General features: G+C 52.8%; 1 protein-coding gene across 2 annotated transcripts in view; it reads left to right on the top strand.

Annotated features, from left to right (window-relative positions):
* Positions 1 to 18,051, top strand: part of LOC133354926 (neuroplastin-like) — a 62,786-nt gene extending 44,735 nt beyond the window's left edge. Inside the window, exons 4-8 of one of the 2 annotated variants that reach the window (XM_061572156.1) lie at positions 1,573 to 1,709; positions 3,272 to 3,560; positions 8,886 to 8,904; positions 11,055 to 11,126; positions 14,165 to 18,051. In XM_061572156.1, coding sequence (XP_061428140.1) covers positions 1,573 to 1,709; positions 3,272 to 3,560; positions 8,886 to 8,904; positions 11,055 to 11,112 — 503 coding nt within the window. In that variant the 3' untranslated portion in view covers positions 11,113 to 11,126; positions 14,165 to 18,051. The remainder of the gene's footprint in view (positions 1 to 1,572; positions 1,710 to 3,271; positions 3,561 to 8,885; positions 8,905 to 11,054; positions 11,127 to 14,164) is intronic. The other variant, XM_061572236.1, reaches the window with a different exon arrangement.
* The last annotated feature ends 6,857 nt before the right edge of the window (positions 18,052 to 24,908 follow it).

Genomic DNA, 24,908 nt, shown 5'->3' with positions numbered 1-24,908 from the left:
GGGTGGTGTTGGCGGCGTGGTGGTGCTGGCGGCGTGGTGGTGCTGGCGACAGGGTGGTGGTGCTGGCGGCGTGGTGGTGTTGGCGGCAGGGTGGTGTTGGCGGCGTGGTGGTGCTGGCGGCGTGGTGGTGCTGGCGACAGGGTGGTGGTGCTGGCGGCGTGGTGGTGTTGGCGGCGTGGTGGTGTTGGCGGCAGGGTGGTGTTGGCGGCGTGGTGGTGCTGGCGGCGTGGTGGTGCTGGCGACAGGGTGGTGGTGCTGGCGGCGTGGTGGTGCTGGCGGCGTGGTGGTGTTGGCGGCGTGGTGGTGTTGGCGGCAGGGTGGTGTTGGCGGCGTGGTGGTGCTGGCGGCACGCCGGAAAACATCCGCGCAGCAAGAGGGGCCCCGGGTTCGATTCTCGACCTCGAGCGCCTTTTTCTGCGTGGCGATTGAGTGGCGATTGCGTGTGTGTGTGTGCTCGTGGGGAGCGATAGTGTAGCAGTTAGCGCTACGCTGCGCTATGAACCCGGCGACCCGAGTTCGATTCTCGCTCACGGCCAACACCAGTGACGATTATCTGAACCGGTCCCGGGCCTCCCCTAGGTCGACTCAGCCTAAAATGAGTACCTAGTGCGATGTGTAAACATCGCCGCTAGGGAGACAAAGGCGGCCGGGCGTGGTGTTGGCCACCCACCCCCTCGTGTGCCGTGCCGGCCTTCATAGGTGCTCGCTAACAGCATTTGCCCCTACAGTCTGTTAAGGCTACACGGGGGATCTTTGTCTTTGCTCGTGTTTCCTCCTGGGTTCTCTCGTTTCTTCCCATAGCTCATGATAAACCATTGCATTGTAACTGGTGTGTGTGTGCGTGGTGGCCATATATGCATGTACACGTTTGTGTACGTGTACCTGTGCATAGCGGAGAGCGCTAGAGTAGCGGTTAGCACGCTGCGCTTTGAACGCGGCGACCCAGAGTTCGATTCCCGCTCACGGCCAACATCGGTGACGATGATCTGAACCGGTCATGGGCCTCCTCTAGGTCGACTTGACCTCAATTGAGTACCTGATACAATGTTTTCTATTATTGGCAACAGGGAGACAAAGGCGGCCCGGCGTGGTGTTGGCCACCCACCCCTTCATGTGCCGTTCTAGCCTTAATAGTCGCTCGCTAACAGCACTTCCCCCAACAGTCTGTGAAGGCTATTGGGGGATCTTTGTTTTTGTGTGTTTCAATGCTCATGTGTTTGTATGTATGTTGACCTTTTTTCGCACCGTACGTAGCCAACCGTGCTTATTGGAGGTGCAAAGGAAGGACAACAAACTAAACACAAAACGCAATCCAAAAGAAATGCGTTTTCAATCTAGGTGATTTAAAAGTTCACCGCTCCAGTAAGCTTCCTCATGTCGGAAGGAAAAGTGTTCCAGACGGCCGCAGAAACGCATCCCAAAGCGCCGCGCGATGCGGTGACCCATCTTTGTTCGAAGGTTAGCCGGAAGGCGCCGCCGCTGCTACTGCTGCGAGAATGACTGGAGGTTGGCGTGCGTGCGTGTGCGTGCGTGTGTGCGTGCGTGTGCGTGCGTGCGTGCGTGCATGTGCAGCTTGGCCAGAAATCACGACCCACAAGAAGTCCGAGAACCACGGGGAGGGCGACGCCGCCGAGCTGGTGTGCAAGTGCAACGGCTACCCGGACGTCGACTGGACCTGGAGTTACAAGCCCAGAGACAATGATGTCAGTGTGCGTCTCCTCTCTCTCCCCCACACGCGCACGCCACCGGTGGCGTGTGCGTGCCGTGTCATAGCAGCCAAGTATTTTTCGATTTAAAGCTTTCGTGACTGCAGGGATTCCTCTTCTTGATTCTTTCGGTAAAGTCACGTAGAATTGAAATAATAAAATAATAAAAATTTTACATAATAAAATTATTCTCACGATGTTTCGGCCACAACGCAAGCAGCCGTCCTTAGGTGAAGAATAGGTCTGTCGAGAAGACAGTCTGAATGACAGACCTATTCTGACTTTACCGAAAGAACCAAGAAGAAGCAGCCAAATACTCAACACACTCGCTTCACCACTCGCTCGCTTATTCACTCACGGATGCCCCGGTGGTGAGATGTTATCTCCCTCACCTCATATACAGGAGGTCGTGGGTTTAACCCCGACCCTGACGCCTGCTGTATGTATATTTGGAGTTGGCGTGTGTCTCCCCGTGGTTGCGTGGATTTTTCTCTGGGTGATCCGGTTTTTCGCTCGTTTAGAATGCGTTTAGAGTATATGGCTGCTGTAACTTTTTAGATGGTAGGCCACTTTCATCGAGCGCGCATTTGTGATAGCCAGGTTACTTTTAAAAAAAGAGCTATATAGTAGGTCGGTGGGGCCTTACACCTGATAAAATATTATAGTTTTTAGTTTAGTTTATTACCTCATTCACAATTTTCCACGGGGGCCTCTTCCCTCTACCGTTTCCCAGGATGCTTCGCTTCATTTCCGCACGGCGCCCATAAATCGGTGACTACGAAGGGTGAAAAACTTGACTGGTATATATTTATATGCAGAGACTCCTCCACTTACGGACATTTGACTCTGCGAACATTCAGAGAAACGAACAAACCTGTCCGTATGTCCAGTTGCCTGTTCTGACCAAGAGTCGTAAGGTCAACCGCTGCGCAATAGATGACGGTGGTGACATCTGCAGGAGATTATACAACATTTAAAACCATTATTCCCTGTGTTTAGTGTACATGCCGTACAACGTGTTTGGAATCGACAGGAGAAAAGTTGGACTTAAGAACAGATTGATTTATGAACAGACCTGGAACCGAACTTGTTCATAACTAGAGGAGTTCCTATACACCACTGGAACCTCCTTTGCCAGTAGCAAAATATGATAATTGTTTTTTTACCCTTTTATCTGGCAATAAAACTGACACCCTTTTTTTACAAGGAGTCATGTTTGCATTGACCACAATACCTGCAGTCAGAATGCAAACAAAAAACACAGGTGCGCCTTTTGGCGTCATCTGGTCCAACACCATGTGAGACTAGGCTCTAAGGAAAGCTGTCTCGGGTGTGGACCAATCCACTTCAAGGACTGCATACATTATCAGAGTTGTGTTTTTTGTTTGCATTCTGACTGCAGGTATTGTGGTCAATGCAAACATGACTCCTTGTAAAAAAGGTGTGAGTTTTGTTGCCAGATTAAAGGGTAAAAAAAAAACAATTATCAGAGGAGTTCCTGTATATTTATTTATTTTGCACTCTCTCCTCTGCTCGCTCACCAACGTGTGGGTGACACCCGCCAGAACGTGGTGGGGGTGACCAACGGCTCGCGCGACGGGCGGCTCACCATCGCCAGCACCGGCAACCAGACGGTGCTGTCGCTGCACGGCCTGGTGGTGGACACGGACGGCGGCGAGTACACGTGCCAGGCCACCAACAGCGAGGGCACCGCCACGCACACCTTGCTGCTGCGTGTGCGCAGCCGCCTCGCCGCCCTGTGGCCCTTCCTGGGCATCGTGGCCGAGGTGGTCATCCTCATCGCCATCATCTTCATCTACGAGAAACGCAAGAAGCCCGACGATGTGCCCGACGGTACGCACGCGTCGCCACGCGTCGCCACGCGTCGCCACACGCCGCCGCTAAACGCATGACGGCGCCAGGTGCAGGCCTCCGCGAGGAACCGCCTTGCGCTCAAGCATTTTGTGTTTTTTTTTGTTTACCGTGTGGAAGGTGGCATCCTGCCGCTTGGTTAGCCTGCCCCCCACCCCCACCCCACCCCACCCCACCCGGACACCTAAAAAAACGTCTGTAGGGGTTTGAGGGATTAGCATTGGGTGGTATATTAGGGGTTCCGTGAGCGGCTGGGGGATGCACGATGAAGTGTCGAGAGATTGTGGTGTTGTGAATTTCTACGGCCTCCGGTGTTCTTACCTTTTGTTTAGGTGTCAGTGGCGCATCTGTAAACAGTGGCCGTTTGTTTAGCCATAGCCACTCGCTGCGTAGCCTGAAACCGCCCCTCGGCCGCACCTGGCATGCGTTAGCCTGTCGTCTGGCACGGTGCGGAGGATAGAGAGGCGTGAAAGACACGGTTTTTTTAAATGAGCGGTTTTATGTTTAATGGAAATGTTGTTGTGCCTGGCAAAAGGCTAGTGTGCTTTCTCACACACAACAAACAAAGACAAAGATCCCCTGTGTAACCTGTAGCAGACTGTTTGGGAAAGTGCTGTTAGCGAGCACTTATGAAGGCCAGAATGGCACACGAGAGGGTGGGTGGCCAGCACCATGCTGGCCAACAGCAGTCGCTCTAGAAGCGTGACTGTTGTTTAGGTAGCTGGGATCTCATTCTAAACTAGACTATTAGCGTAAAATATTTTTTTTTATCGGATAAGGCCCCACTGAGCTATACAGCTCTTTTTCAGAAGCACCTGGCCATCACAAATGATAGCTCAACGAAGTGGCTTATCATCATCACCACGTGGAAATGTATAGCAACCAAACACTCTAAACGCGTGATTTGGGTTCTAAATGTGGAGGGAAAAACCCGAGCACCTGGAGAAAAAGCCATGTGACCTCGGGGAGAAATTGCAAACTCCTAATCTACAACAGGGGAAATCCGCCAGGTGTTGGCGTCTGCGACCCGCGAGTGAAGTTGCTGCTAACTCTGCGCACACGCGAGGACCGTGCAAAATGATACAACTCTTGAACGTGTTGTGACTTGCGTGGATTTTTAGTTGCGGAGAAGAAAAAACTTTTTTTTTTCTTCCGAAAGTGAAATTTGAACGCTGCTCAAAAGTGCCCATAGATATAATAATATTAATATATTTTTTTATGCCATTGCCTTGGGATTTTTGTTAATGAAACTCCCCTTTTCTTCCTTCCCCTCAATTGCCTCTTGTCTTATATCTGGTGGTAAGTGCGACCTATTACAAACGCATGCCGGTTTGTGATGTGGTGGTTAAAGTCTGGAGTGTCCAAAGTTATTATTTTTCTTCTCGTTTTTTTTTTCGGTTCTATATCTTTTGTCGTTTGTCTTCTGTTTGTATCGTGAGAGTCCCGTTCAGTTCAACGGCATTTTTTAAAATTATTATTTAACTTTTAAAAGGTTTCTTACCCCACCCCCACCCCCACCCCCCATGGCCATCATCTCCGGCAATCCCCGCACTCGCCACCTGTGCCTTTTCGTCTTTTTCGTTTGGCTGTCGACGAACCGGCGCGTCCCCTACGCCACTGGGATTTCCACATTCCACATTGTCGCTGATAGGGGGTGGCTTAAGAAATGTGAGCCGCTGACGCCCGGTTTCTCCCGAGCGGTGCGTTTATTCGCATTGAGTAAACTACATCGTCGTTGCTAGGGTGCAGGAGGGGCGGCCTACCTTAGCGACAAAAAAAAACGCGACAAATTTCAGCGGAGGATTTTTTGGGGTTTGGTTTTCGGTTCCTTGCGCAGCCTCCCGTTTCGTTTGGACTCAAGCCGACAATGTTGATAGTCATACGCTTTAGCCCGTTCCCCCCACCGCCACTGGTGTACACATAAACATTCTGACACCCACCTGTCCTCCGTGTTCTCTCCACCTGTCCAGGTTTGTGTGGTGTGTGCGTGTCTCACCACCGCCCCCCAAATGCCTTACACGTGACATCGTCCCGGCATAGCAGAAATTGACGCCCGTTTGGAATTGTTGGAATCGCCGAGACGGCGCAGGTCGATTTACCGACGTTGCCGTCGGAAGCATTCGGCTTTTGGTTCTGAAAGCTCCGCTATAATTGCGGGTTTCACGACAAACCAAAATTAGGTTTAAAAACAAAAGCACACGCGAGCACGCACGTGCAGGCCCGTTCCCCGGGTTTTTTTTTATCCCCCCCCCCCCCCCCCCATCAATCGAGAAAGCCACAATCGGCGTGGGGGAGTTTTTTTGGGTCATCTTGAGTTCCAATTCCAGGGCGATGAGTCGATTCTGCTTGCGCAAGGCGAGGCGTGTGGCGTACGCACGCCGCGTGTGTGTGTGTGCGCGCGTGCGCACGCCATGTGTGTGTGTGTGTGTGTGCGCGCGTGCGCACGCCATGTGTGTGTGTGTGGGCCCGGCGCCCAGTGCTGTGAGAGTTCTTTGTTTTTGTTTCCGCGCGACGCCGCCGGTTGTGTTTTTGTTCCTCACTCGCGCCGCGTCGCTTTTGTTTGACCGCACAAAGTTTACGAAACGCAGGGAGGTCGCCGGGTTGGATCGGAAGGTCGCAGGACGTCGAGCAGGAGGCGTCTGAGGGTCACGGGTTCCAATCTGGGTTACAGCCACCGACCGAGACTTACACCGGATTGTCTCAAATGTTAGCGAGGTTGATTGGTCTCACAGCCGGTCCCCCAATGACTGAACAGCAACACAAAAACAGCAAAATAACCCAACACTTTCAATTGGGTTCTGCGCTTAATTGAACTAAATTCCGGCTCCGATAATTAGGAGTACGGGTTTGACTGTTGTGCGGCAAAGGTTCCTCCCGTATGGCAGAGCGGGAGGGAAAGTGCTACCCAACTAGAAGGAGTCTCAGAAGTAGCTCTGTGACCTCCGCTTCCGTGGGTTTCCCAGCGGTACCGCGCTGCTCTGCGAGGGGTACAGTGCGGGCGCTTAGTCTCTCGCGACGATTCGGACGCAGATAATGCAATCGGGATGCAATCTTTTGGGGGAAATTCAACAGTTAAGGCAAAGCAAGCGAAACGGCTGCGTTTGTGAATTGTTAACCACTGCTGAAGTGAGTCGGTGTGTGTGTGCGCGCTTGCGCCGTGTTATCTATTCTGTGTGTCGGCGTGTGTGTGTGCACGGATGTTGTTGCGCATTGCTTATGGCTCTGTGCGTGCGCGTTCGCGCGTGTGCTAGCACGCGCGCGTGTCTGTGGTTTTGTTTGTCCTTGCGTGTGTTTAATATCATGCCGTGCTTTCCTGCGATCTGTCCCCCTGCGCTAAGACGGACCGAGGCCCCCAACCTGAACCTCCGCCACTTGCACTCAACCCAAATAGGCCGCCGAGAATGCCGCCACACAAACAACATCACACCGGGGGTTGATTATGCTTCAAATTTACCGTGACGTTGTTCTGTTGAGATCGCCAATGATGGCTACACTGTTCTTGTAATTAATTGGTGACGACCCGATTTTTTAATTGAACCCCCCCCCCACTCCCTCGGGTATCATGCAAGCGAGGACTTTCCGTTGCAAGAATTCTGATCGTCCCGCTAAACTGAAATATTTTAGCAATGGGCATCCACCAAGGACGAGTTGCGATGGCGCCTCTGTCGTCGATTATAATAATTATCCATCGTTGGACCCCGGAATGTCGGTACGTGAAAAAAACAAGACGCTACGCTGAGATGCATGCGGCTGCGTTTTAGAAACCATGTAAATTCTAATGTTGCATCCAAAGTCTATTGTACAAATTAACTAAGAACAGTTGAACCAAGCTCTTAAATTTCGATTTAAAGCTTTCGTGACTGCAGGGATTCATCTTCTTGGTTCTTTCGGTAAAGTCACGTAGAAGGGTAATAAAAATATAACATAATAAAATAAAATAATTCTTACGACGTTTCGGCCACAACGCAAGCAGCCGTCCTCAGGTGAAGAACAGGTCTGTCCTCAGGTGAAGAACAGGTCTGTCGGAAAGACTGCTTGCGTTGTTGCCGAAACGTCGTGAGAATTATTTTATTATGTTTTATTTTTATTATTTTATTATTTCCCTTCTACGTGACTTTACCGAAAGAACCAAGTAGACCAAGCTCTTAAGTTTTAATGAACTCGTTCAGCTCAATTAAATTCTAATTAAACAGTCACAGGGTCACAATTACAATCCGCAGCGTCTAAAAGTCACCGCGTGTCAAGTCGCCACCGATCGCCATGAAAGACGCCGCTCGGCATCTGCCACTTTTAAAATAAATAAATCTCGAAATTGCCGACATTCTTCCCGATCTTCCTTGCTACCCTACTCCTATCCTTTACATTCTCCTCTACGTGGCCACGGGAACACACGCGCGCGCACACACACACCTCTTCGATTTCACCTCCGAGTTATTCGTCTACGGTATAAATCCTGAGGATCTCCCATACCCCTGGTATCCAACTCGATCCCCCGTGCGGCCTGCCCGCCGTGACGCGTCGCACACGTATTAACCGATGCCGCCCTCAGGTTCCGCTGCGTTGCCTAGTTTCGGACAAGTGGCCTTTGCCTAAACGAGCAAAATTTGACGGCAAAATCCATTTCTGACCCGGCGACCTTTCCATTGTTTTCCCCCTCCCACTAATTGTGTGGATGTGACGATTGGAGTGTCGTGCCACGCGCGACTCTCCCGTGCCGGTCTCGGGTGTCGTACCTGCTACGCGCATTTGCTCGGAGCGATGTCCCGACGGGTCCGCCGCGCGAGTTGCTGCGCACACTGCTGTTGCGACGCTGCTGCTGCTGCTGCTGCTGGTGCTGCTGCTGCTGCTATGCTGCTGCTGCTGCTGCTGCTGGTGCTGCTGCTGTTGCTATGCTGCTGGTGCTGCTGGTGCTGTTGCTATGCTGTTGCTATGCTGTTGCTGTTGCTATGCTGTTGCTATGCTGTTGCTGCCACCGCTGCTTCTTCGAGAAGTTTACTTTCCGAAGAATCGGCTTCCACCCTGCCCCCGCTCCCCCCTTTCCGGCACGCACGGCGAAGACCTCGGGAGTCGTGCCGGAAAGCAACGCGCGGTTCGGCACGACTGCGTCGTCCGCGCGCCCCGCGTCTCGTGCCGAGTGTGACTCTCGTTGTAATTGTTTCGGGAAGTCGTCGTGGCACGTGATGTCGTTACGCGCGCACGCGTTGGTTGTAACTGCGCCCAAGTTTGTGCCCTAACTTTCTCCCTTCTCTTTCCTCTTCCTCCTTTCTCCTACGGTGACGTTTGCCCACGCGGCCGCCTTCTCAACAGATGACGACCCAGCTCCCCTGTGAGTATTACTTCCGGTCGCACTTCCCGGTTTTGGCGGGTCATGTGGCGTGGGGGGGGGTTCTGTGTTTTAACCATACTTTGCCACACTAACTAAACTAGTTTTTGTTTCACCACGTAAGGCCTCCACTGAGCTCCGTAGCTCTTTTTCAGGAGCGACCTGGCGATCACAAATTATATCCCAACGAAGTGAAAATTTATATCGGCAGCCAAATACTCTGAATGTGGAGGGGAAAAACTGGAGGATCCGGAGAAAACTCCACGCTAACCACGGGGACGAGAGAGAGACTGCAAACTCCAAATATGCAGCAGGCGTCGGGGACGGGATCGAACCCACGAACTCCTGTGTACCAGGCGAGGTAGTTAACATCTTGCCCCCGGTAGCAGTTGGATGAATGATGGTGGTAGGGAGGCTCAGGACCGTTTTTTAGATATTTTTCTCACCACTGACGTTATCCGGATTTTCGATCTCGGATCGTAATCAGGTTCCCCGAGAGTGAGTTTAATGCGTAGGCTTCGTGACCAATATCCTCCTTAATAGCAACATCCTCCTTAATACCAATATCGTCCATAATACCAATATCGTCCTTAATACCAGTATCATCATTAATACCAATATCATCCTTAATACCAATATCATCCTTAATACCAACATCATCCTTAATACCAACATCATCCATAATACCAATATCCTCCTTAATACCAGTATCATCATTAATACCAATATCCTCCTTAATACCAATATCATCCATAATACCAATATCAATAATACCAATATCATCCATAATACCAATATCATCCAAGGGTGCGTACCACAGCGCTGACGTGGCGAGCGGTAAGAGCACGTCGGGCCAAGCCATTCGAACCCGGCAGGCCGCGCTGGTGAACGTTGTGCGTGGCGTGTTAGTCGTAGCCGCCACGCGCCAGGGGAGACGTTAAAGATCCCCCTCGACGTCGTTGGGGAAACGGGGGGAGGGTTCCGCTTGTGTGTGCGGGCGTCACGGTACCGCGTTTGCCAAATTTGTCTCGGGTTGGGATCGCACAACGCGAGGCGACGTGGGCGCCTGCCGTGTAGCTACCGCAGTCACTTGTCGTGTTCTTGAAAATCAGCAGCGCTGCGTGTATGAGAACGAGAGCGCCAATATGTATGGTGCGAAAGAAGTTCAACATACGTGTTCTCCTATAACGCAGTGTATTGTTTTCATAACGCGAATTGGGTAGATGTTGAATGTTGTATTATGGAACACGGTTTTTCTGTAACACGGGACGCGATCGAGTGACCTGCCGCGCGATTAGAAACGAGTGGATGTCACGGCTGCCTCTGCATAACATCCGCACAAGGCATTGGGATGCTGCTGGATGCTTCTAGATGCTAGCCACGCGCCCTCAGTCTTTGTTCGGCCCGCGTACGCATTTCACGCATTATCGCGGACCGTGCTTTACCCTTTCGATTTAAAGCTTTCGTGACTGCAGGGATTCATCTTCTTGGTTCTTTCGGTAAAGTCACGTAGAAGGGAAATAATAAAAATAAAACGTGACTTTACCGAAAGCACCAAGAAGATGTGCTTTACCCCTCCATTGTTTATTATAACGCGTTTTTTTATTCCATCAAGCGGTGTTCTTTAGGAACGCACCTCCCACCGCGTTATAGGAGAACCAGGCTGTACTCGATGTACAATATAGTAACCGCAGCTAAGTTGAACCTCGTCGTCGTGGTCGCACACACAGACACACACAGACACGCACAGACACGCACAGACACGCACAGACACGCACAGACACGCACAGACACGCACAGACACGCACAGACACGCACAGACACGCACAGACACGCACAGACACGCACAGACACGCACAGACACGCACAGACACGCACAGACACGCACAGACACGCACAGACACGCACAGACACGCACAGACACGCACAGACACGCACAGACACGCACAGACACGCACAGACACGCACAGACACGCACAGACACGCACAGACACGCACAGACACGCACAGACACGCACAGACACGCACAGACACGCACAGACACGCACAGACACGCACAGACACGCACAGACACGCACAGACACGCACAGACACGCACAGACACACACACACATGCGCGTGACGCCTGCTTCGTGTCCCTGTTGTCTTTGCAGGAAGAGCAACTCCACCAACAATCACAAGGAGAAGGTTCGTCAGCGCAATACTAATTAACTTAGTATACGGAGGTAAGGCTGCGTGCGAGGTGGGTTGGTCTGTGCAATTTGTGAGATTGTGAGCGCGGACATGTGCCCCTGTGTGTGTGTGTGTGTTTGGGGAGCGGTGGTGTAGCAGTTGCCACGCTGCTCCTCAAACCCGGCGAACCGAGGTTCGATTCCCGCTCACGGCCAACAACAGTGACGATTATCTTAATCGGACCTGGGCCTCCCCTAGGTTGACTCAGCCTCATGAGTAGCTGGTGTATAAAACATGACCACTGGGGAGACAAAGGCGGCCGGGCGTGTTGTTGGTCGGCCACCCACCCCTTCGTGAGCTGTGCCGGCCTTCATAGGTGCTCGCGAACAGCACTTGCCCCAACAGTCTGTTAAGGCTACACGGGGGATCTTTGTCTTTGGTACTAGGAAGCAGTAGTCAAGCGGTCAGCGTGCCACGCTCCGAGCCCGGCGACCCGAGTTCGATTCCTGCTCACTGCCAACATCGGTGACCATTATCTGAACCCCTGCTGGGCCTCCTCCTCTAGGTCGACTCAGCCTCATCATGAGTGTACTTGTTGTGCGGCGTGTAAACATCGCCACTGGGGAGACAAAGGTGGCCAGGCGTAGTGCTTGGCCTCACCCACCACCTCGTGTGCCGTGTCGGCCTTCATAGGTGCTCCACGCTAAGAGCACTTGCCTCAACAGTCTGTTCCAGGCTACACGGGGGATCTTTGTCTTTGTGTAAGCGTTAGCGCAGCGTCACGAACCCGGTGATGCAATTTCGATTCCCACTCGCCACCAACAGTAACAGTGCATGAGTGACGAGTATCTGAGCCCGGTCCTGGGCCTCGCCTTGTTTTGACTCGGCCGCAAACCAAATACCCGGTGCATTTAAGTGTATGGTAGACATCGGCACTGGGGTGTGATGCTGGCCACCAACCCCCCTCCTCCCCCCTTGCAAGCTGGGACACGCTTGCAAATGAAGGGATTATGTCGGGGCCACACCGCAACCGTTCTCCTACACGAATCATCGGACATCTATTGTTGTTGTCGTAACCGCAGCTCGCTCTGCTTGCTACGGTTATGACCGCGGCCGCACGCGCCGTCGTGGCCGTTAACCGTCGCCGGAATCCTGTGTCGCCGGCGTGCGGTGACCGCGAGCGGTTTTCCATGCGGTCGGTTTACACACACACATGGGGTGTGGGGCCCCCGAGATGCGATCGCCTTTCATCCCGCGCCCGCCCGCCCGGGGTTCATCGCGTTGCCGAGGTGGCTTAACGTCTCCCGCGTTTGTGTTTACGTTTGAGCGACAGTTTATTTTTCTATCCTCTTGTCAAGCCGTGTGCCAGACGCGTGCCTCCCCCACCCCTACTAAGCGGGTCCTGCGATTTGAATCATCCCGCCCACCCCCCCACCCCCGGCGGTTAGTATCAACAACACTCACCAGGAGCGTTCCAACCAAAAAATAAGAGACTCCTTCAGAGCGTTAAATGCGCGAGTTTTTTTTGGTCCACCCCCCCCCCTTCCCGTTGGGGTGCAATGGTTCTCACGGTGGACCGCCAGAGGTCACACCGGGGTTTAACGCTGCCACCTGGCACGCCAGCGGTCAACTATGAAGCGGGTTTCTCAAATCTCCTCGGCCCCACTCCCGCCACACACCCAGCGATGTCACACGGGGTCACCGCAGTGTGGCTGCGATTAGCGGGTTGCGTGGGGTGAAGTGTGGGTGGCTTGTCTCCACACCTCCGATTTAGCGCGATTGGCTACGTACGGTGCGAAGGAAGTTCAATACACATACGTGATGCCCATAGACCAATGTGACCCATAGACTGAACACTGCCCAGAGACTAACATTGCCCAAATACTAACACGATCCATAGACTCAACACTGCCCATAGTCTCATCTCTGCCAGTACACTCAACACTGCCCAGAGACTAACATTGCCCATAGTCTCATCACTGCCAGTACACTCAACACTGCCCAGAGACCAACATTGCCCATAGTCTCATCACTGCCAGTACACTCAACACTGCCCATAGACCAACATTGCCCATAGTCTCATCACTGCCAGTACACTCAACACTGCACCTCCGATTAGCATGGCTGGCTACGTACGGTGCGAAAGAAGTTAATCACACACACACGCATAACGAGAAGTTTGACCTGCGCGGAAGACTAGGCCAAGTTCCCCTTTAGAAGAGGTCCTCCGCAGCACCTTTACACCGTTTACAAGTTGCCGGACACGACGCTAGCTGCGGTGACCCTGAAAACAACTTGCGATCTGCCTCACGATGAAACGGCTCTCATTGTCCGCCATCGCCCCAACATAAACACGCGTGGGGGGGGGTCCGTTCCTCCGTGCTTTCCCTGACGCGAGTGAATCGGTGAGGGCCGGATCATCGGTCAAGCCCCTGTGTGTGTTGTACGTACGTGCGTTGAGCTTCTTCCGCACCGTACGTAGCCAACCGTGCTAATCGGAGGTGCAGTGCTGAGTCTATGGGCAGTGTTGAGTCTGTGGGTAGTGCTGAGTCTGGGCAATGTTGAGTCTACGGGCAATGGCGAGTCTACGGGCAGTGCCGAGTCTATGAGAGTGCCGAGTCTATGAGAGTGCCGAGTCTATGGGCAGTGCCGAGTCTACGGGCAGTGCCGAGTCTACGGGCAGTGCCGAGTCTATGGGCAGTGTTAGTCTATGGGCAGTGCCGAGTCTATGGGCAGTGCCGAGTCTATGGGCAGTGCCGAGTCTACGGGCAGTGCCGAGTCTACGGGCAGTGTTGAGTCTACGGGCAAGTACATATGTATAACTTCTTCTGCACCGTACGTAGCCAACCGTGCTGATTGGAAGTGCTCCACTCGGGACCCTGTCGGGTGCAGCAGTGAGAGGTGTGAACTAACTGGGGTGCTCCACCCCTTGGATGTGACCGCAGCAGGATTCCACGCTACGTCCGAATCTGTGCTTGGTATAGGAAGAGAACGCCAGTCCTGTTGGCTGGAGCTATGTGTGCTTGTTGAGGTCTGTCCCCAATGTTTATTCCGATTTCCTCTCTCCCGCCCCCTCCCCCCCCCCCCCAAGGTTTAGCGTTGCCGCTTCCTCCTTGGCCCGGCTTGTGGCAGCCGCTTCTGTCCTGCTCAAAGCTCCATCAGCAACCACAACAACACCACCACCACAACGACACCACCACCACAACGACACCACCACCACAACGACACCACCACCACAACGACACCACCACCACAACGACACCACCACCACAACGACACCACCACCACAACGACACCACCACCACAACCAACCCTCTGCTTTCGAAGATATACGCGAGGGCACGCGCACGCACACACACAATTCTATATTGAACGAACGTATGTGTAGGTGTGATGATAATAATAATGATAATCGTTCTAATTTTGAGTATTACGTGTAATTTTTATTTCCCTTTCCAAACGTCTTGTTTTCTCCCCATCCCTATTCGCGCGCGTTCGTGCGGGCTTAGCTTGTTTTAGCTCACTGGCGCAATAACTTAACAACGTGATCCCACCGTGGGGGATAGTTTTACGGCAATCGTTGGCCGGCAAGGAATCAACGATGGGCAACTGTGGGCAACCATGGGCAAGCATGGCAAATTGGGCAGGGCAGCAGAATTCGTTTGGTGATTGTCAACTGCTCGGTCAGTACAAGATCACAATGGCAACGCGACCAAGAACGTTCACGGCACTCCCGCACGCTCCTGTCCAACGAAGTCTCCCCTCTCCACCAGATCCTGCGGCGGCTGCTGCTGTGGCTGCCGCATAGAGATCTGCAGATTCCTATCGGAGACTATAGACTCGCACACCGGTCGAGACCCATACACACACAAACTCGTCAGTCTGCCCTGACAGTCACACTCGCCCATCCCGCCATCTGGCCTTGGGCTCGCATAGAGATCTGCAGATTCCTATCGGAGACTATAGACTCGCACACCGGTCGAGACCCATACACACACAAGCTCGTCAGTCTGCCCTGACAGTCTTACTCGCTCATCCGACCATCTGGCCTTAGACTCCCGTAGAAATATGCAGAATCGTACAGGAGACAGACCCGTAGACTCGCGCTCCCAACGGAGACCCTTGGACTCGCGTAGAGACCCAGATCCCCGTGCAGACCACCCCCAAAGTCTGTCCCGGCAATCGGCCCTTGCCTTTTCCGCACACACACACACATCCCACCCAGCGTAGCGGATTGATCAATACAACTCACTGCACGACGGCCTTTCTATCTCGCTCTCACCTGCCCACATCGCACGCACGCACCGGACGTCAATCGGCCCTTTCTCTAACGGAGAGGATGGGGCTTGATGTCATCGGTTGGGCCGCGCCACGGCTGAAAGTTGCCATCGCCAGTTGTGCTCGCGACGGATCGCTGCGGTGGGATCCGTTCAACATTTTTTGGGCCAATGAAGCATTATTAGGTTACTTTTGAAGGCACACGAGTTTTGTTTATTTTTTCCCATCGCAATCGGCGACTGCGGAAACAGTTTTTTGCCGGCAAACTATTTGCCCTTCAATTTCCTTCGGTACACCCCCCACCCCCAACACACCCTTCGGCCTTTACGTTGCAAACATTTTGTAAAACGTTCGCAGGAATTTGGGGTCTGGAAAATCACGAACTTGGGCGGGCGGGGGGGGGTCCCTCGCCGACCAGCGGTCGGTGAACGGTAAACAACGCTTGAAGCCGCTGTGGTGGTGCCGCTCGTTGATTTGACCGCGCCAAGGTTGCGCCGACAGTGCCGCCGCCAGCGCGCCGCAGGGCGGAGGTGCGACTCCCCGTCCACGCGACTCCCCGTCCACGCGACTCCCCGTCCACGCTGGCAGCGCGATCGCCAACGCCGCGAGCGCCGACGTCCCCTCTCGGCCTTGTCCACACCACCAGCCCCTGAGCCGAACCTTCCGGCTGCATCGTCGTTGAGACCGCCAATAAAGCACGGCAGTCGCGAATGCCCGCTGCTGCTGCTGCTACCAACCCCCTATACCAGGGGTCGGCAACCTACGGCTCCGGAGCCGCATGCGGCTCTTTACGGGCTGCTTCTTGACGATGAGTACGTATGTACTCAGATGCATTGCGGCTCTTGAAATACTGAATTTTGTACCGAATTGGAAAGAAATGGCTCTTCTTGTTATTTTGGTTGCCGACCCCTGCCCTATACCATCCGGGATTGTCTTGACGGTCATTGGGTCTCGTACGGGAGGGCGGCTCACGCGAATCCGGTCACAGAAGGTCACACGTTTGGCGCGACGGTCCTACGCTAACTGCATAAAGAAGGGGAAGGTCTCGTACACAGTCGGCTTTTGAGCCTGGTGATCTGGGCAAGGCACATTGAGCGCGGTGGTCACGTGACGCACCCTGTGGGCACAGCTGCAGCAGCAGCAGCAGCGCACCTCTGCGCGTTGCAGCTCGGCGCGTGTTTCCGGCCCCACGACGCCTGCTGTTCGTGACGAGGAGGGACGGTCTCACCGTTCGCCAGGGGGGAGAGGCTCTGCGAGGTCACGTGACCGCTGCCGCCCCCCCCCCCCACCTCGTGGCGTGAGTGCGTGCAGTTTTTACAAAATAGGTTGTAACGCACACGTGTCCGTGTCGTCGCTGCAATGGGGGTGTGCCATTTCTCTCCTGCCGTCCCACGAATTACTGAATTACTCGCTCTGTCTCCGTAGAAGCTTATCCTTTTGTGTTGGTGCATGACTGTGATCGTCGAAGCGTGTGATTTAACAAAGTTATATCGTTGCATGCCTTCTCTCCCCCCCACCCAACCCCCTCGCCCTCCATCGCTAAGAGATTGCGAAGAGAATTTTAACGATGAGTTGGATTCCAAAGGGCGGAGAGATTATTTTGTTTTTCTTTTGCGCTCTCCACGTGTGGATTTGGCATGACGGCCGCCGGCGGGTTAAACAATCTTTAACCGCGGCGGCCACAGTGGCGAGGTGTCGCCTCGCCTGGTATACAGGACGTCGTGGGTTCGAACCCGACCTTGACGCTGTATATTTAGAGTTTGCGTGCGTGTCTCTCTCTCTCCCCGTGGTCGCGTGGAATTTTCTCCGGTTGCTCCCCTCCACATTTAGATTCGATATCACGCCGTTAGATTATTTGGCTACTGCTTTAAAATTTCCACACGATGATGATAACACCACTTGGTTGAGCTATCATTTGTGATCGCCAGGTGGCTGCTAAGAAAGAGCTGTGTATAGCAGTTCAGTGGCGCCTTACCTGGTAAACAAAAAAAATCGTTGAAAGAAATCAAACATAAAAACTCCGCGCTAAAACAAAAATGCAGTCGGATTACTAGCGGCCGGGGTGTGAAAAATATTTATAATTTTGCCGTTTAAAAAAAAAAAATCTTGCCTGTTGTTAATCGTGGCGTTAAGTACTTGGTGGAAATTCAAAATTTGCTGACGATTGTGAATCTGTAGCGCGCTACTCCTATCGCTCGTAGCTCACCCCGTCCGCTGGGGATTTATTTTTTTTGGGGGGGAGGGGGGGAGGAGGAGAGTTTGTAATTAACAATTAAACATCATTGCATGTTTTTTTTGCGCACGCTCCCGTGTCGTTGCGCCGTGTGTGTTTGTGTGTACTCATTTAACACGACCGCTTACTCCTCGATGAAGGGGGTGGGGGGTTAATTTTAGTTTGTTTTCATTTCGTGGAATCGTCGTCCGTCGCGGTGACTCAGCCACGCGGCGTCCTCACGGATATCTTCCGTCACGGCGCTGCTCTCGGCCGCTCGGCCGTTCACCATCACGGGGAACGGACCCCCCCCCCCCCCCCCCCCGTACGTTCCGTGTAAATAATCTCGCTTCCTTGGAGTTTCCTCTCATTTCTGAGCGCACGCGTGCCACCCACGCACCCGCTCACGCACGCACCCGTCGCTTCATTCACGGCCGTGTCACCGATTGTATTTCTCCCCCGTTCAGAAAATAAAAGACTGGATTCTGTTGTTTCGCCCGGCGCTCCGGTTTACACCACCACCCACCCACCACATTTGCGGAATACACCACGCCGCCGTTGACCCTGGCCATTGACCGAGCAACCCAACGTTCCTGCCAGCTCCCTCCGCAGGAGGAATGTGTTTATTTGCGTGCTGGTCAAACTGTTGTTGTTTTTTATTCTCCTGAGCCGGAATTTGGCCAATTTTAAGTGCAGAGCCAACTTTTGTTAGCGGGTCCGCCCTGGTCCCGTCACATCACGCGAACCCTCACCGGGGCGACACGTTGAAATTAAAGTTTGGAGACGATGACGATGGGTAAATAACTCTGCGTTGTGCTGTCCTCCCGAGAAGTGGGACGACTACCACAAGAGATGAGCACCAGAGATTTGTGAAACGGCAGCAACGCTCGATTTATAAGTGTCCCTCCGAGGGCTGCCCCCGTGCCTCCAATCGTGACCAGACGCACACCGACATCAACCCTGCACGCGTTACACAGACGCCTTGGCACTGAATCCGGCCCCCAAATGTGAACTGTGGCCTGTCTCCCCGACAGACCTGGTTTTCACCTGAGGACGGCTGCTTGCGTTGTGGCCGAAACGTCGTGAGAATAATTTTATTATGTTTTTTTTTCCTTCTACGTGACTTTACCGAAAGAACTAAGAAGACGAATCCCTGCAGTCACGAAAGCTTTCAATCGAAAAAATTCATCATTGCCTTCATTTATTATCGAAATGTTTTTTTTAATACGCGATCGGCTCTCCGTAGCAATTATAGCAACAGGTAGCAGAGTGCTCCATTGTATGTTCCATTCGCCGCAGGTTAGCTCACACGGGCAACGCTTCACCGTAATGTGGCTTTTAGTAATTGGGTTTTACACTTTTATCTGGCAACAAAACTGACACTTTTTTTACAAGGGATCATGTTTGCATTAACCACAACACTTGCGGTCAAAATGCAAACAAAAAGAAACAACTCTGATAATGTATGCACTGTCCTTGAAATTGATTGGTCCACACCCGAGGCAGCTTTTATTAGAGCCCAGTCTCACATGGTGTTGGACCAGATGACGCCAAAAGGCGCACAACTCAAAGACAACGCAAACATCCCTTGTAAAAGGAGTCCGTTTTGTTGGCAGATAAAATGATAAAACATAATTATTCATATTTATCACGTCTTCCGCATTTGCCTCTCGGCGTACGGCTTTGTGCAAAGACAAAAGATCCCCCATGAGTTTAGCCTTTACCAGACTAGGGGCAAGTGCTGTTAGCGAGTGGCAGCACCAATGACGGCCGGAACGGCACACGACGAGGGGGTGGGTGGCCAACACCACGCCCGGCCGTCTTTGTCTCCCCCAGTAGCGATGTTTACACACCGCACCAGGTACTCGTTTGAGGCCGAGTCGACCTAGAGGAGACCCAGGACCGGTTCAGATAATCTCCACTGCTGTTGACAGCCGCCGCCACCACTATCATCGTCATCATCTTAACACGTACGAAGAGGCTTTCGCGCCCAATATTAACCACAAGAGGTATGTTTTTGGGTTAGATCGCGTAAACATAGAAATGTGTCGGTAAACCCGCCACCACCCGACACGGCCAATTAGTGAGGTGGCCAATTCGTTACTCGTGCGCCACTAATCGGGTGTCCGTCGGAGACTGCGGCCACGTCAACGTTGACAATGGCACACCGCACCATATTTCTCAGCTGCTATTCAATTATTACTGGTAGGAAACTCTGGTTACACCAGCCCACAGGGAATTGTTGTGTCCGTCCGTCGTGCATCCAAAAATGGGAGGGGTGGGGCTGGGTGGGGAGGGTAGGGCTGGGTGGGGAGGGTAGGGCTGGGTGGGGAGGGTAGGGCTGGGTGGGGGGTGGGAGGGGTGGGGAGGGGCTGCCCCGTGGTGCCCTTATAAAACTCAACGTTTAACCTACTCACGCCGGCTTGCGCCCGCCCTCACAGTCGGGCATATTTGCGGAATACACCACGCCGCCGTTGACCCTGGCCATTGACCGAGCAACCCAACGTTCCTACCAGCTCCCTCCGCAGGAATGTGTTTTATTTTACCAGGTGATTGTAGCATACAACCGGTTAAGTGCCGAACGTGTCACGAATTAGCCTCGTTTGGTTTGCGTTACGATCTGTGTGTCGGGTGGTGGCGGGTTTAATGACACACATTTTATATTTACGCGATTTAACCCCCCAAAAAAACCCACCTCTGATCGTGGGCTCACCATCATCGCTATCAACATGTCACTAAGATGGGATTGAGATCAAAGCCTCGGAGTCCTGCTGCCATCTAGCGGGGTCTTGGGAGTGGCGTGGAGTCTCTCCCGTTTCACCTCTCGCCGGCTTCCAACCTCGTGGCCACGATCGGGTTGCTATCCACTTATTATTTGTAAAAAAATTAACCCGTAAAAACAAAGTTTTTCACTATAAATCCTTTATATGCGTGGCATCGGTTTTATTTTAGTATTCATTTCTGTTTTTCTTGAGTAAGCGTTTCATTTTTATCACATTGGTGTTTTAAATAAAATATTACATTTTTTTTTTCCTAACAAGTGGAAAATTTTGGAAAAAAATTTTCACGAAAATAAATTGTCACGAACAGCTCGATTGGATCACGGGAAGTGGGTTAAAAACGACCGAAAGATTTGCACGGTCGTAAGCGCGCAAGCAAGCAAGCAAGTGAACTTAATATAAAGGATTTAAAAAATGTTTTATTTTATTTGACCAGGTAAGACCCACCCCACCACGAGCTGCATGGCCAGTTTTTTATCCATCGCCTATCCCCAGCCGTCTTTATAGCGAGAACGAGAACTCAACACTTTGCTCAATAACACACACTCAATAACACTCAATAACTCTTAATAACACACACACACAATAACTCACACACACACACTCAATAACACACACTCAATAACTCTTCATAACACACACACACAATAACACACGTACACAATAACACACACACTCAATAACTCTTAATAACACACACATAATAACATACCCACTCTAACACACTCAATAACACACACACACTCAATAACACTCAATAACACACGTACACAATAACACACACACACTCAATAACTCTTAATAACACACACACTCAATAACACACACAATAACACGTAATAACACACACACTCACTCTAACACACACTCAATAACACTCACGCTCAATAACACACACTCAATAACACTCAATAACACCTATACACAATAACACACACGAAATAGCACACACACTCAATAACACACACACATCTTCTTGGTTCTTTCGGTAAAGTCACGTAGAAGGGAAGTTTTGTTTTATTTTTTATTATTGTATTACTTCCCTTCTACGTGACTTTACCGAAAGAACCAAGATGAATCCCTGCAGTCACGAAAGCTTTAAATCGAAATTTAACACACACACACTCAATAACACACACAATAACACACACACTCAATAACACACAACAACCGCCATTCGCCACTAAGTGGCGGTGACGTCACCACGACGCTTGTGCCAGGCCAAGTGCACCTTGAGGCCACGTGAAGTGTCGAACGCCCGCTGGCAGGAGGTCACGGGGCAGACCCAGGTGCCACGGGTCGACTGACCGAGATGACTGAGATGACTGGCTGATGCACCACCTGTGCCCCCTACTGTGCCAACTTGCTGTGCTTTAGCCACCCGGCGCTCCGCTCGTTGTTGTGAGCGTCGCTCCTCCGCCCTCCGTTGTTGTTGGAGGGCGACTGCCTCCAACTGCCCAGTAGCGTCCTTCACGAGCCTCCTCCACAGAGGCCGATATTGACACCGCTGGTACCAGTCATCGGCAAGTCCACTCAGCTCCACGTCCTCCTGCACTCCATCTCTTCTCTAGCCCGTGCCGCGCCCGTTTAGCCCCCTCGATTCGGCCGAACAAAAGCTGTTTAGGCTTGGGCATGCGGGCTACATGGCCCAGCCAACGCAGCCTTGCCTGCCGGAGGTGCTCACCGATGGGACTTTGTCCAGATCTTTCGAGGATTTGTGAGCTCCTCACACAATCCAGCCTGCAGGTTAAACCCAGGATTGATCGTGGGCAGACCAGCCTAAAAGTTTCTAACCGGCGAAGACGTTCCATTAGTGGGGTCCACGTTTCGCAAGCATAGAGAATGGAGGGAATGACTGTGGCCGAGAAGACCCGAAGCTTCTTGCGGAGCGACAGACCAGGTAGGTTCCACACAGCTTCACGCAACTGATGAAAATATAATGCCGCTCGACTGATTTGGAGTGAGACCTCTGCTGTTAACCGGAGTCAGTCAGGAGCGCACTACCCAGGTATGGGAAACTCCACAACTGCCCCATCACCGATTGGGAGTTGTGGGGGTGGAGTGCCCGATGGTAGAAAATACCCAGGCAGGTGCTTCGTTTTGGTAGGGCTGATGGTACACACAAACACTCAATAATACGCACACTCAATAACACACTAAATAACAGACACAATAACACACTCAATAACAGACACAATAACACACACTCAATAAGAAGTGCTCGCAAACAGAACTTGCCCCAAGTCTGTTTAGGCTATACGGGGTATCTTTGTCTTTATAGTGTGGGGAGCGGTGGCGCAGTGGTTAGCGCACTCGCGCTACGCCGACCCGAGATCGATTCCTGCTCACGGGCCAACACCGGTGACGATTATCTGAACCGGTCCTGGGCCTCCCCTAGGTCGACATCTCCACTCGGGAGACAAAGGCGGCCGGGCGTGGTGCTGGCCAACCACCCGTTCGGACCTGCGACAAACAGTACTCGCTAACAGCACTTGCCCCGAGCGGTCTCTTACGGGATCTCGGTGTGCGTGTTTAGCCGGATCGAGGGGGCAAAACGGGGCGCGGCACGGGCTAGAGAAGAGATGGAGTGATGGGTGAGTGAGTGGCACAGGCTAGATAAGAGATGGAGTGGTGGGTGAGTGAGTGGCACAGGTTAGAGAAGAGATGGAGTGATGGGTGGGTGAGTGGCACAGGCTAGAGAAGAGATGGAGTGATGGGTGAGTGAGTGGCACGGGCTAGAGAAGAGATGGAGTGATGGGTGGGTGAGTGGCACGGGCTAGAGAAGAGTTGGAGTGATGGGTGAGTGAGTGGCATGGGCTAGAGAAGAGATGGAGTGATGGGTGAGTGAGTGGCATGGGCTAGAGAAGAGTTGGAGTGATGGGTGAGTGAGTGGCACGGGCTAGAGAAGAGATGGAGTGGTGGGTGAGTGAGTGGCACGGGCTAGAGAAGAGTTGGAGTGATGGGTGGGTGAGTGGCACGGGCTAGAGAAGAGATGGAGTGATGGGTGAGTGGGTGGCACGGGCTAGAGAAGAGATGGAGTGATGGGTGGGTGAGTGGCACAGGCTAGAGAAGAGATGGAGTGATGGGTGAGTGAGTGGCACGGGCTAGAGAAGAGATGGAGTGATGGGTGGGTGAGTGGCACGGGCTAGAGAAGAGATGGAGTGATGGGTGGGTGAGTGGCACAGGATGGAGAAGAGATGGAGTGATGGGTGAGTGAGTGGCACGGGCTAGAGAAGAGATGGAGTGGTGGGTGAGTGGGTGGCACGGGCTAGAGAAGAGATGGAGTGATGGGTGAGTGAGTGGCACGGGCTAGAGAAGAGATGGAGTGATGGGTGGGTGAGTGGCACGGGCTAGAGAAGAGATGGAGTGATGGGTGAGTGAGTGGCACGGGCTCGAGAAGAGATGGAGTGATGGGTGAGTGAGTGGCACGGGCTCGAGAAGAGATGGAGTGATGGGTGAGTGAGTGGCACGGGCTAGAGAAGAGATGGAGTGATGGGTGGGTGAGTGGCACGGGCTAGAGAAGAGATGGAGTGATGGGTGAGTGAGTGGCACGGGCTAGAGAAGAGATGGAGTGGTGGGTGAGTGAGTGAGTGGCACGGGCTAGAGAAGAGATGGAGTGATGGGTGAGTGAGTGGCACAGGCTAGAGAAGAGATGGAGTGATGGGTGAGTGGGTGGCACGGGCTAGAGAAGAGATGGAGTGATGGGTGGGTGAGTGGCACAGGCTAGAGAAGAGATGGAGTGATGGGTGAGTGAGTGGCACGGGCTAGAGAAGAGATGGAGTGGTGGGTGAGTGAGTGGCACGGGCTAGAGAAGAGATGGAGTGATGGGTGAGTGAGTGGCACGGGCTAGAGAAGAGATGGAGTGGTGGCTGAGTGAGTGGCACAGGCTAGAGAAGAGATGGAGTGATGGGTGAGTGAGTGGCACAGGCTAGAGAAGAGATGGAGTGATGGGTGAGTGAGTGGCACGGGCTCGAGAGGAGATGGAGTGGTGGGTGAGTGAGTGGCACGGGCTAGAGAAGAGATGGAGTGATGGGTGAGTGAGTGGCACAGGATGGAGAAGAGATGGAGTGATGGGTGAGTGGGTGGCACGGGCTAGAGAAGAGATGGAGTGATGGGTGAGTGAGTGGCACGGGCTAGAGAAGAGATGGAGTGGTGGGTGAATGAGTGGCACAGGCTAGAGAAGAGATGGAGTGATGGGTGGGTGAGTGGCACAGGCTAGAGAAGAGATGGAGTGATGGGTGAGTGAGTGGCACGGACTAGAGAAGATATGGAGTGATGGGTGAGTGAGTGGCACAGGCTCGAGAAGAGATGGAGTGATGGGTGAGTGAGTGGCACGGGCTAGAGAAGAGATGGAGTGATGGGTGGGTGAGTGGCACAGGCTAGAGAAGAGATGGAGTAATGGGTGAGTGAGTGGCACAGGCTAGAGAAGAGATGGAGTGATGGGTGAGTGAGTGGCACAGGCTAGAGAAGAGATGGAGTGATGGGTGAGTGAGTGGCACAGGCTAGAGAAGAGATGGAGTGATGGGTGAGTGAGTGGCACAGGCTAGAGAAGAGATGGAGTGATG

This window comes from Lethenteron reissneri, chromosome 1, assembly GCF_015708825.2.
Source record: "Lethenteron reissneri isolate LAM-NWPU_2019-01 chromosome 1, ASM1570882v1, whole genome shotgun sequence".
Lineage (NCBI taxonomy): Eukaryota > Metazoa > Chordata > Hyperoartia > Petromyzontiformes > Petromyzontidae > Lethenteron > Lethenteron reissneri.
The sequence above is the reverse complement of the archived record's forward strand: the minus strand, read 5'-3'. Positions and strand labels throughout refer to the sequence as shown.